At 39.3% G+C, this 13,121-nt stretch overlaps 1 protein-coding gene across 3 annotated transcripts in view; it reads right to left on the bottom strand.

The window, feature by feature from the left end:
- The window catches only part of BLTP1 (bridge-like lipid transfer protein family member 1), a 219,349-nt gene that overhangs the window by 87,005 nt on the left and 119,223 nt on the right, over window positions 1–13,121 (bottom strand). For all 3 annotated transcript variants that reach the window (XM_056803506.1, XM_056803508.1, XM_056803507.1), the window contains exons 26-29: window positions 12,767–13,047; window positions 8,736–8,986; window positions 6,660–6,918; window positions 5,526–6,363 (exon numbers count right to left, since the gene is read on the bottom strand). In XM_056803506.1, coding sequence (XP_056659484.1) covers window positions 5,526–6,363; window positions 6,660–6,918; window positions 8,736–8,986; window positions 12,767–13,047 — 1,629 coding nt within the window. The remainder of the gene's footprint in view (window positions 1–5,525; window positions 6,364–6,659; window positions 6,919–8,735; window positions 8,987–12,766; window positions 13,048–13,121) is intronic.

Raw genomic sequence — 13,121 nt, 5'->3', positions numbered from 1 at the left:
AGTATTTATCTAAAACCATCAGCAAACATCATCTGCAATGGGGATAAACTAGATGCATTCCCAATAAGATCAGGAATCAAACAAGTATGCCCATTATCACCTCTATTATTTAACATTATACTAGAAACACTAGCTGTAGCAATTAAGAGGGCAAAAAATGAAATTGAAGGTATTAAAATTGGCATTGAGGAGACCAAGTTATCACTCTTTGAGGATGATATGATGGTCTACTTAAGGAATCCTAGAGAATCAATTAAAAAGCTAGTAGAAATAATCAACAACTTTAGCAAAGTTGCAGGATACAAAATAAACCCACATAAGTCATCAGCTTTTCTATATATCTCCAACGCAGGTGAGCAGCAAAAACTAGAAAGAGAAATCCCATTCAAAATCACCTTAGACAAAATAAAATACTTAGGAATCTATCTCCCGAGACAAACACAGGAACTATATGAACACAACTACAAAACACTTTCCACACAATTAAAATTAGATCTAAATAATTGAAAAAAAAATTGATCATGGGTAGGACTAACATAATAAAATGACTAACATAATAAAAATGACCATCCTACCCAAACTCGTTTACTTATTTAGTGCCATACCCATCGAACTGCCAAAAACCTTTTTTACTGAATTAGAAAAAACCATAACAAAGTTCATTTGAAAGAACAAAAGATTAAGGATAGCCAGGGAAATCATGAAAAAAAAATGTGAAGGAAGATGGCCTAGCAGTACCAGGTCTTAAAATGTACTATAAAGCAGTGGTCCTCAAAACAATATGGTACTGGCTAAGAGACAAAAAGGAGAATCAGTGGAATAGACTTGGGGTAAGTGACTTCAGCAAGACAGTCTATGATAAGCCCAAAGATCCCATATTTTGGGCCCAAAACCTACTTGTTGATAAAAACTGCTGGGAAAATTGGAAGACAGTATGGGAGAGATTACTTATGGATCAACATCTTACACCCTACACCAAGATAAACTCAGAATGGGTGAATGACTTGAACATAAAGAAGGAAACTATAAGTAAATTAGGTGAACACAGAATAGTATATATGTCAGACCTTTGGGAAAGAAAAGATTTTAAAACCAAACAAGAGTTAGAAAAAAATCACAAAATTTAAAATAAATAATTTTGATTACATCAAATTAAAAAGTTTTTGTACAAACAAAACCAATGCAACCAAAATTAGAAGGAAAGTAACAAATTGGGAAACAATCTTCATTACAAAAACCTCTGACAAAGGTCTAATTACTCAAATTTACAAAGAGCTAAACCAATTGTACAAAAAATCAAGAAATTCTCCAATTGATAAATGGGTAAGGAACATGAATAGGCAATTTTCAGTCAAAGAAATCAAAACTATTAATAAGCACATGAAAAGGTGTTCTAAATCTCTTATAATCAGAGAGATGCAAATCAAAACAACTCTGAGGTACCACCTCACACCTAGTAGATTGGCTAACATGACAGCAAAGGAAAGTAATGAAAGCTGGAGGGGATGTGGCAAAGTTGGGACATTAATACACTGCTGGCGGAGTTGTGAATTGATCCAAGCATTCTGGAGGGCAATTTGGAACTATGCCTAAAAGGCCACTAAAAGACTGTCTGCCCTTTGACATAGCATTGCTGGGTTTGTACCCCAAAGAGATAATAAGGAAAAAGACATGTACAAGAATATTCATAGCTACACTCTTTGTGGTGGCCAAAAATTGGAAAATGAGGGGATGCCCTTCAATTGGGGAATGGCTGAACAAATTGTGTTATCTGTTGGTGATGGAATACTACTGCGCTCAAAGGAATAATAAAGTGGAGGAATTCCATGGAGACTGGAACGACCTCCAGGAAGTGATGCAGAGTGAGAGGAGCAGAACCAGGAGAACACTGTACACAGAGACTGACACACTGTGGTACAATTGAATGTAATGGACTTCTCCATTAGGTGCAATGTAGTGATCCTGAACAACCCCGAGGGATCTATGAGAAAAAACACTATCCACATTCAGAGGGAAAACTGTGGAAGCAGAAACAGCAAAGAAAAACAACTGCTTGAATACATGGGTCGAGGGGGATATGGTTGGGGATGTAGACTAAATGAACATCCTAGAGCAAACATCAGCAACATGGAAATAGGTTCTGATAAAGGACACAAGTAATACCCAGTGGAATTGCATGTGGGCTACGGGAAAGAAGGGGGTAAGGGAGGGAGGGATGGAATATGATTCTTGGAACCAAGGAATATTGTTTTAAATTGACTAACTAAAACAAAATAAGTAAATAATTAAAAAAAAAGAAATGGCTACCAAAGGAGCCAATGTAATTTAGGACTGCATTAAGATGGGCTGAACTACTGGCAGTACAGATACATTTATCTCACTGGTCTCAGCACTCATTAGCCCTCACCTCAGATGGGCTCTAGGTGACATAGTTTAAGAAGGTAACAACAAACTAGAGAATTTCCAGAAGAGGGCGACCCGGACCCAGCTAAAGGAACTGGAGAAGCCATACCACTGCTGGGTTTATAACCCAAAGAAATAATTAGGGAAAAGGCTTGTACAAAAATATTTATAGCCACATTCTTTGTGGTGGCAAAAAAATTGGAAAATGAGGGGGATGTCCTTCGACTGGGGAATGGCTGAACAAATTGTGGTATATGTTGGTGATGGAATACTATTGTGCTCAAAGGAATGATAAAGTGGAGGAATTCCATGGGAACTGGAACAACCTCCAGGAATGGATGCAGAGTGAGAGGAGCAGAACCAGGAGAACATTGTACACAGAGACTGATACACCGTGGTACAATAGAATGTAATGGACTTGTCCATTAGTGGCAGTGCTGTGATCCTGGACTATTCTGAGGCACTTATGAGAAGAACACTATCCACATTCAGAGGAAGAACTATGGGAGTAGAAACAGAGAAGAAAAACAACTGTTTGATCACATGGTTTGATGGGGATATGACTGGGGATGTAAACTCTAAGCGATCACTCTAGTGCAAATACTAATAATATGGAAATAAGTCTTGATCAATGACACATGTAAAACCCAGTGGAATTGCTCATTGCCTATGGGAGGGGGATGGGAGAAGGGGAGGGAAAGAACATGATTCATGAAATTATGGAAAAATATTCTAAATTAATTAAATAAAAAAATAAAAGGAGCTAGAGCGATTGAGTCTAGCCATTGTCAAGTACTGTACTCACATGGAGGAGAGATTAGATTCATTCCACTTGGCTCTATGAGGCAGAGCCAGGGACAGCAAACAGAAGCAGCAGAGGTGAATTTAGGTTAGAAATCGAGATAAATTCCCTTCTTTGAGGTGTGGTGGGCATCCTCTCTTTGAAAGCCTTTAAACAGAGGCTGGATGAGGACAAATTCTTCTGGTGTAGGGGTTGGATGAGAGGCCTCTTCCAACCCTCTGATTCTATGTACACATACATACAGTGTTCGACTCACAAAAATTTGTTAAAAGGCTATTTAAATCATCTTGAAAATTCAAAAAATGCTAATGAACTCTAATTGTATTTGCCCTTAAGTTATACATATGCACTGAGCAAAAGAAATATTATCAGATCCAAAATATGGCATTCTGTATTGATTAAACTTGAAAATACAGTGAGTAGCTGTGAGGAACAGGTCCTGACAAGATGGTGGGCTCCTCTCATAAGCCCATATAATGAAGTAAGAAGAAAAGAAAAATGATTTAAGTTTCACATTCAGAGCTTAAGCTCCTTTCCCCCAAATCCACGCCAGCAGCACATGATGAGGAAAACATGATTCATGTGAATAAAAGGGAGCTTGTGTGCTCCTATTCTTTGTACTTGCTTGCTGGTTGTAACAGGCTCACAAGAACCCATTCTCATGAAAATGAAATAGAAGAGTCTTTGCCACATTAAAGCTGAGTTCCAGATTCTTTGGAGTAGGTGGGCGTTCCTCTCTGCAGAGGAACTTTCCTTTGCTAGTTCAGTATGTGTAAATGTGTAATTCAGGGCATTTATCATTTATTTTGTAAGTTACTATAATAAACAGGAAAGCCTTTCTGAAATAAACTCTCTGGAAGGCAACTCTGAAAAGTTAATTTTGGAATTTGCTGAAAACTGAGACATTTCTGGCTATTTTATTCCATCAAAGTAAAATGCTACCACATGGTAAATTCTACACCACTTCATCAGAAGCTGGCCAGTCTATGTACTTCACTATGATTGTTAATATATCAAGCAAAAATGAAGGGGTGCTGGGAGGGGTGGGCAAGGCAGCAGAGCCAAGATGGTGGCTTAGTAGCAGCGAAAGCTGAAACCACTCTGACAATCCTTCCAAAAAGGCAAGGAAGGCTCCTGGTAGATAGGTTCTTTATTGCAAACTTATTGGAAGGCTTGGACATACTCCAGTCTCCACAACTGAAGGAATATTATGTCAATGAGATAGGGGCTCTCCTAAAATATTTCAGTAGTTAATGACAATGAAAGGCAAGAAGCAGAGGATTTCTAAATTATTAACAGGACAGCCAATCTGCATCACTCCAGATCTACAGAAGGAATTGCCTAGTTCTCCCCTATACAGTTCTGGATCAAAAAATAAATAAAAAAGAACACATGGGTAAAAAAGAATGTATAATCTGGCTAAAATTGCATGTTTGGAACATATAAATGCAATCAATTTTCAGAAAACTGAAAATCAAAAATGAATCTCTGAAAATCTGGAACATCACAATAATTTTGGTTCAGGGATATAAGAACTAGTTAGGTAACTCCTGTTACATACAGATCAATCAAAATAGTCTCCGAGTCCTACTGTCTCAAAAAGATGAATGTCTCAACATCTTCTACCTCCCTAAAATTATACATTTAAGTAGTATTTTTATGTAGAGTCTGATATTCTTTTTTTCTTGTTTATTTTTATTTAGTCTGATATTCAATGTTGCTGGAACTGTGCACTGATTCAACCAGTTTGAAAAACAATCTAGAATTATGTCCAGGAAGTTATAAAACTGTGTTTCCTTATATCCCAACATTCTTGGGTCTCTTTCCCAAAGTCATCAGGGAAAAAGGAAAAGCACTTATATGTTGCAAAATATTTAGAACAGCTCTCTTTGTGGAGTAACAAAGAATTGTAAGCTGAAGAGATGCCCATCAATTGGAGAATGGATAAACAAGTTGTGGTATATGATTGTGATGGAATATTACTGCGCCATAAAAAAAAAAAAAGCATGGAAAGACCCATATGAAAAGTGAAGAGTAGAACCAAGAGAACATTATTATATACAGTTACAGAATTAATGTTTGAAAAATAACTTGTGAGCCTCTTGAGAAAGAAACGTTAAATAGAAACATGAGAAGCATAGTATAGATAGCTACAGATAGATATATTTGGCCAGAGATGCCTTCTCTAGAGCAGGGAGGGAAGGGAAGGAAGGAAGGAGGGAGATACCTGGGTTTTAATGTAGCCAACCAACAAATAAACTAATTTTAAAAAATACGAAGTTATTCTCTCCTTTCCCCCAAAGTCTATACCATGGCATACCTTGAAAGTTGGGACAGAGAGGTGTTCAAAAGATGATGAACTCTCTTCACTGGTTGGCGTGTCCAGATCTAGGGGTCGGTGCAGGGAGGACTTTGAGGTTCTTTTGTTTGTTGGGTGCTTAATTAACCAATTAATCACCTGGAATTGAGTCAGGTAAGTTTGATAACAACTCATTACAGGCTGCTGAGAAGTGATCTGTTCTCTCTCTGTGATTTTCTCACCCTCAGTCATGTACAGGTGTTCTCCAAGCTCATCATCCCCTCCAAGGGCTGAAACAAATGATGCCTGAGAAGGATGAGTTTTAATTGGCAAAGTCTGGGTATCCTGAACACTTTCTCCATGACCTGAAAGTGGTCCCTCCACACTGTGATAGATGGAACCCCTGCTATAATCAATTTGTTGGGCCTGTTTTTTCTTTTTTTTCCGTCCAGGATAAGTTCCTGGGCCCTCATCACTGCTTATTGGTTCAAATTCCTCAGCTGCAGAAAAATACGCTTCACTGTCAGCCATTGACATACTGGAATCCATTGAGCGGTACTGATGAAATGAGTTTGAGTCGGCTGATGGTGTGTATGGGAAGGAACCAAAGCTCCTTCGCTGTTTTGGGGAATCCAGCACATTCTCATCACTGCGGGAGACATCGCTGCTGAACTGAACTCCAACTGTAACAGGCTGCTTGTCACCATAGAAAGCCGCAGTCAGACTCTTGGTACTTCCCAGTCGGGTGGAACATACAGATGCCTGTCGTTTTAAGGGGGATCTAAGGGGTGACTGAACTCCGGACTTATCCTGCGTATTTGGAGAAACAGGGCTATTTCCAGAAACTTCTGCAGGAATGCTAGACCAGAAAACAAAACTGTTATTACAACTGCTCAAATTATGCATTCCAGATTCTAGCTTTTAAAAATCTTTTAGTTATTTTCTATCATCCTGTCCCAAATAAAGCAAATGTCCCCAGGTAAACAGATTTTTCCAATAAAGAAGGCTAAAGGGTAAGACTTACTCTAACCACATCTGTATTTAACATTTGCAGACAGAAGAAGACATCTTCAAAGACTTGTTCACACCTTTCAGTGCTTTAACTAGTTACAAAAGGAACCTGTTAGTTTTTTACCAAAAGCTCAGAAGCCTCACCTTCCTTGGCCATCATCCCTTTTGGAAGTCAATAAGGCATCCTTTTGCACCATGGGTTCTTCAGCACCAGAAGAAGGACTCTCTTTGTCCCCGGCTAACAAGGGCTGGGCTGCACTGGAACTGCTGTTCTCCTCTGAGGAAGAGGATGAGCTGTGGGAGCGTAGGGGCACTTGGAGACTCAGGGAGTGGGCTTTTCTCTCTACTTCGAGTCCCACTGACTTGTTGTCCCAATCTTTCCTTTTGGGGCCATTTATTTTACCTGAACATAAAAAGATTGATGTTTTTAATTTTGTTCTAGTACCCTAAAAGTCAGCCTATAAAAGCTTGGTTCCTGTCCTTCACAAATACTTGTTGCCTGAGAACTATGAGGAATGAAGTAGTTTTCTGAAAAATGGAAAAAACCACAGAGCTACTGTTGTAGGTAAAAGTTAAATATATAGTGAGTTTGCAGACTGACAGCAAAGGGAAGAATTCTGGAATTCTAAGGAGAGCAGCTGCTGTTGGTGAGAGACCTGAGGAGAACTGGCTTTTCCCTGTGGATTTGACTGCTTGTTCATCATATCTTATTGCTGTTTGGATTATTCTGTACCTGTTGGCCTTTTGACACCTACTTAGTTCCTGTTCTGTGACAACTAACAGCTGATCATGAGCTGATCATGAGACCATCGCTAGCTAGGCCCTGTCAGACTTGCATACTAGACCCTTTTATTTAGATTATCCAAGGAGGGTTTAGTGTTAGCCTTCTAAAAACAGGTTATTGGCCTAAATTACCATCCAAACCCATTCCCTAAAATCCAGCAGTTATATCACTACTAAATACAAAGTCACATCTCTGTGAAATGTGGAAACTGAAGGGAGGCCAGAAGAGGCAGAAGGGGACACAGTAGAATCTGTCACAAAAAGAAACCAAATATCTATCAATCATCATATATTGATATATGCTAGCGGTAGGAGACTGGATATCCAAGATTTCCTAACTCAAGTTTTATTATTTAGTATTAATGATGATGATGCTGGCTAATATTTAGACAGCTCTTACTATGTACCTGGCACTGTGCACTTTACAAATATTCTATTATTTGATCCTCACAATAGCTCTGGGAGGGAGGTGCTATTATTTATCTCCATTTGAAAGATGAGGAAAATAATACAGGCAGCGGTGAAGTGACCCAGCCAGGATCACACAACTAATAAGAGTATGAGGTCAGATATGAACTCAGATCTTCCTGATTCTAGGTCCAGTGCTCTATCTATCTGTTATGTAGCTGGAAATGACAGTTTAAGTGAAAGTAGTCCACACAAGTGTGCATGTGTCAAATACTCTGTGCCTTCAAATCAAAGATGGGCAGAAGGGAAGACAGTAAAAATGTATTAGAAAAATATTATTTGGGATTTAAGAAATGAAAAAGATCTGGGAATGGTTCATTGCAATAGGCAGCCTGGTTTTCACCTCTTTTGACTATGACTATTTCTCCTTGCATTAAAGTCAGATGGTATGGTACAGTCAGTTGTTGAGGACATAATAAAGGATGAACATGACTATATTTGACTAGACAGAAAATGCCTGACTTCTGAGTCATTTCCTTGGCTTGAAATTCAATTAAGCCAAGCCATATTTACTTAAGTCAGGAAATATGTCAAGACCCTCACTTTTCTATTTGTACTCCTAGTACCTAGTACATAGTGCCTTGCACACAGTTGGTATTTAATAAATGCTTGCTGATGGCAATTGCTAAGAGAACTGAGGGCACAAAAGCCATGATAATGTGAGGCAAGGTGTATTTGAATTAGCTCTCCAAGAAATGAAGTAAGAAACTTTTTTACTTTGTGTCAAAAAGCAAAGCATGCTTGTCTCTGCAAAATGGAAAATAAAACAGGCAGCTCTGCCTCATTGTATAATGCTGAGAAAGCCACTGAATCTTTCTTTCTTCTTTGTCTTTTTCCTAGCAGAATGAAGCAACTAACTGAACTTAAGCAACAGGAAGTTCTGATGGCAAGATGTTACTTTCAGCTACCATGAGAAACCCTTGCAGATCCTGTCAATACCACAAATGAAACACCAATCCTTGTTCTTACCATCAACAACTTTGGGCAATTCTTTGGTGATAATCCATTCTCCAGGCTGCAGGAGAGACTGCCCATAACATCTGTCAGACTCTGCACTCGTACTAGAAAAGGCCGAACTGCTGGAAGGTGTGAGCTCTTCCAGCTTGAAGAAGTCCAAGCCGGTGACTGTGCCCCCAAAGAACCTGCAGCCTCCCAAGCAGCCACACTTGTTCCTGCTTCTTTTATTCTTCACGCTGTCATCTGGCCACAAAAACCACAACCTGGAGAGCAAAGAAAAATGAAAAAGAATATTTACCTACAATCATAAAATCTCAGGATGACCAGTCTGTGTGATGCCTGATCTTCTGATCACCTCTGGCCCCCGACTCCTACCCTGACCGTTGTTGCTGATCCTGCTGAGCTGCTGATTGTTGTCACTGAGAAGCTAGGAATCCTTGGAGCCCTCTCCAGGAAGCTGGTAAAAGCCTGAGTGTGTTTTCCTTAGACAACAATTAGCCCCCTAACTCATGGCTGAGGAGACAAATTGCACCCTAGCGTTTTACCTCAGAGGGGAAGGGGAAGGAATTAAAATTGCAAGCATGGTGTACTTGATAAAAGAATAGTACCTTGCCTATTTCAAACAGCTTCCAGTTTTAGGATGCTTTTTCCTTCTACCATTCATGAGTGCACTGATCCTTTCAATTATCTTGTGTAAACCTTAAAATTTCTTAGACTTATAAATGTTGGAAATTTCACCATTGGGAAATTTCATACTTGAAAAATTTCCTATTGATAGTGGGTCTTGGCTATTGGAATGTGAACCCCATTGGCATAGGAGGTTCCTCCTCCTCCCTTCTTAAGATTACTTTAGGACAGAAACCTTTTGCTGAACAATGGAAAGGACTTTGACCTATGCTTAAGCATAGAACAGGAATTTCTTTGAGTCATGATTGATTTTAGAATTGATACAATGGAGATACTTGGAATGACAGAACCAAGTCTTGGAAATTACAATCTCCACCCTACTCAGTCCTAACAGGATTTAGGAAGGGCTGCAGCATAGATCAAAATTTAATTATTCCAATCTCTACCCTACTCAGGTTAACAGGATTTAGGAAGGGCTGTAGCAAAAGATCAAGATTTAATTATTTGAGAATATGACCGCCAACAGACATGTGCAAAGCCACAGACCTCTGGGCGGTCCTGGATTAAGCTAGAGCCACCAATTGGCACAGGGAAAATGATGGACAGTGATTGGTAGATGTGAGAACTGAGGGGAGGGAACTTGGATGGTTTCCTTAAAGATAGAGGGGGTCTGAGGAATGAGAGGGGGTTGGAGAGTTTTGGCTCTGAGTGGTTGGAGAGGTGCTCTGAGAAGCTTGCTCTGAAGGAAGCTGGAGGTGGGGGCCCTGAGACTGTTTCTCCATTTTGGTCACGTGAGTAATAGGGACTGATCTCCTTTCTTTGCCCCAGCTATCTAAGGGCTTGGGCCTTTTGGCCCAGCCTAAACAGAAGGGGTATTTAAGCCCTATTCCCTTCTCTCCCCTTTCTCTCTCCCTCTCTATCTCTATCTCTAATTCCTTTCTTCCTCCTGTTTGTAATTAAACTCTATAAAAGGTTGACGGCTGACTTGAGTTTTCATTTAGGAATTACATAGCTGAATTCCTTGGTGACCTTAAATTAATATATATCAGTCTTTTAAAGTGATTTCCTTGTCACACTTGCCTGAGCAGGAGAGAAATTCATCTCCTTACAATCCGTTGCCATTTGGACCTGCCCAGTCTCTAAGATTCATCCAGTTTGGGATTCCTCAAAACCATGTTCTCCCCCGCTATGGGAAATCCCAGAGTTCTGACAAAAGCTGAATGGATAGAGAGGGAACTTTAAAGAGTCTGGAAGGTGAAAATTTTAAATCATGTCTAAAGACTCCTTAAAATCAATTTAAATTTTTCAAAGATTGTTAGCCAGGTTGCGTCCATCCATCATCTATGTGATAATTAACAAATGAAAAATGAAAGAAAAGGCTGTTTATGGGCTGTACAATATTTTGTTCAGTATAGTCATAGAGGAAAGGTAACAGAATATATCTAATAGTTGACACACAGTAGATTAAAATGATTCAGTGTAACAGAATAGTATTGATCAGATTAATATATGAACTTAAAACAACAAAATTAAATCTTAAAGCAGACAATCAGCAAAATATAATAAAATGCAGAGACTTTCATAAAACAATAGTCTGAAAAAGCTTAAAATTTCACCTCCAGACTTTTTAAAGTTCCTTTCTCTGTCCGGATTCCTTTGTCAGAGCTCTTGGATTTCCCATAGTGAGAGAATCACAACTTGGATGAATCTTAGAGACTGGGCATTTCTCCCCTGAATCTTAGGCAATATAAGTGAAGGATCAGTGCACTCATGAAAAAAGCATCCTAAAACTTTGATATAGGTAATGTACTGTTACAGACAAAAGAGTGGTTGCCATAAACTGTGACCGCGAAAATATGGGTTCAAGACTTTGAATTGCCAAAAGCATAAAGATAATTTTTAGTATCTTGATTTTATATGAAAAATAAGTGGTCGCCATGGGAAAAATTCCCAAATATGAAATACCCAAGTCAGCTGGGTTTTATGGAGATTTTAATTGATACAAATGAAGGAATTAAAGAAAGGGAGAGAGAGAGAGAGAGTAAGAGGAAATAATAGGAAGGCTAGGGCCTAGGCCAACCACAAGATTTGTTCCAAGCAAAACTCCAGTGTTCAGAGAGACCCTCCAGTTCAGCTCCTGAGCTCAACTAAGTTCAGCCACCGAGAGACTCCAATTCAGTTTCCTAAGCTGAACCAAGTCCAGAGGCCTCTGACCTCCTTTGAAAGAGAATTTTCTCTTATGTCACCTCCCCTAAATTTTCACATCTACCAATCACTGTAGAAGTTTTCCAAAGGAATGATCATTCTTAATTCACATATTGTTATCACCTTCTCTGGGTAGACTAAAACTTCTGAGTATTTCACACTTCTTTTGCTAAGGTTGTCCTTTGCAAGTTGCCTGACCTTTTAATGATTAATTTGACCTTCATAGGTACTTAGCACCCTTTTGTATTAGATCTAAAAATAGACCTATCTTAAGAGCTTTTGGCCTCACTATGAGTTAAGTACCTTCACTGTTCACTAAGGAGTTTTACAACTTTATCTTCCCCTAAAGTATGCCTAGGTATGGGTGGAATAATTTTAAAGTTCCCAATACATTTCTGACTAAGTACCTTCATTGTTTAAAATGGGAAATAGCCTTAACCAAATCTTTTAAGGTAGAGTTTGAGCAGTTTTAAGATTCACAGTACTGCTCTTTCAAAGAGTGTGCCATGCTTGTAATTTATTTTCTTTTTGTAAGAGTCACTTCCTTTCCCCTTTCCCCCTGGGGTAAAATGCTAGGGAGCAGTTTGTTTCCCCAGCCACTTGGAGGGGGAGATAGGAGGCTAATCAACAGCAGTTGGGGTTGGGGGCTGGAGATCAGTAGGAGGATTCAGGAGTAGGAGTAGGAGTAGGAGCAGGAGCAGGAGCAGGAGCAGGCAGTATCAGCAGCAGCAATGTCAGAGGCAGCAATGAGGAACTGAGGAACATGGGCTCAAGCAGATGGCCAAGAGTAGTGGCTTATCTCTTCTTCTCCAAGAGTCCCCTGGCTAAAAATAGCCCAGCTACAGGGAGAGTGAGTAGGCAAAAAGTAGGGAAAGAAAAAGGCAGCAGCTCCAACTTCATGCTATCTTTTACAGATCTAGATTAGAATATGACCTACTCTAATTGTAAAACAGGATTTCGGTCAGTTTTTCCAAGAGTGGAAAAGGCCAAGAACCAGTCTGGTTTGTCTGCAATTACTCCTAATAATATTACCTTCATTAGCAACTAACTAACCAATCAGAGGCATTCTATTCACCCAGCTAAAGCTTTCTAAAACTGTGATCAGCAAAGAAATAATTTAAGGAACAAAGCAAAAAAACCCAAATGTTCTCCCCACTCCAATGGTTAACAACAAGTAAAGGAATGCCCCCATTCCCAATACTTTTACTCACCTCTTGGTTCTTCTATCATGAGTTTCTAAGAAGTGTCTTTGCACCTCATGTTTGGAATGGTGGTCAGCCGCTAAGGCAATGTCAACAGTGACAAGCCCTACATTGATTGATCCAGCCTCGAGCCAGTATGCCCTCCGCAGTAGTGCAGGCTGAAGTCCAATTCTGCAATTACTTAATTGCTCAATGTACTGTCTCACTTGAAAATCTTGAATTGCAGCACTTATACCTTCCCCAACTGACTGATTATGGAGATTACAGTTTGCAACTCGTATGGCACCCATCTAAAGAATACAATGGAAAATAAAGTAATTTAAAAGTCATTATAACCAAAACTGGATAAGTTAGAACAGATGAG

This window comes from Monodelphis domestica, chromosome 6 (assembly GCF_027887165.1).
Source record: "Monodelphis domestica isolate mMonDom1 chromosome 6, mMonDom1.pri, whole genome shotgun sequence".
NCBI classification, from domain to species: domain Eukaryota; kingdom Metazoa; phylum Chordata; class Mammalia; order Didelphimorphia; family Didelphidae; genus Monodelphis; species Monodelphis domestica.
Note: the sequence above shows the minus strand (reverse complement) of the source record. Positions and strands in the feature narration are given on the sequence as shown.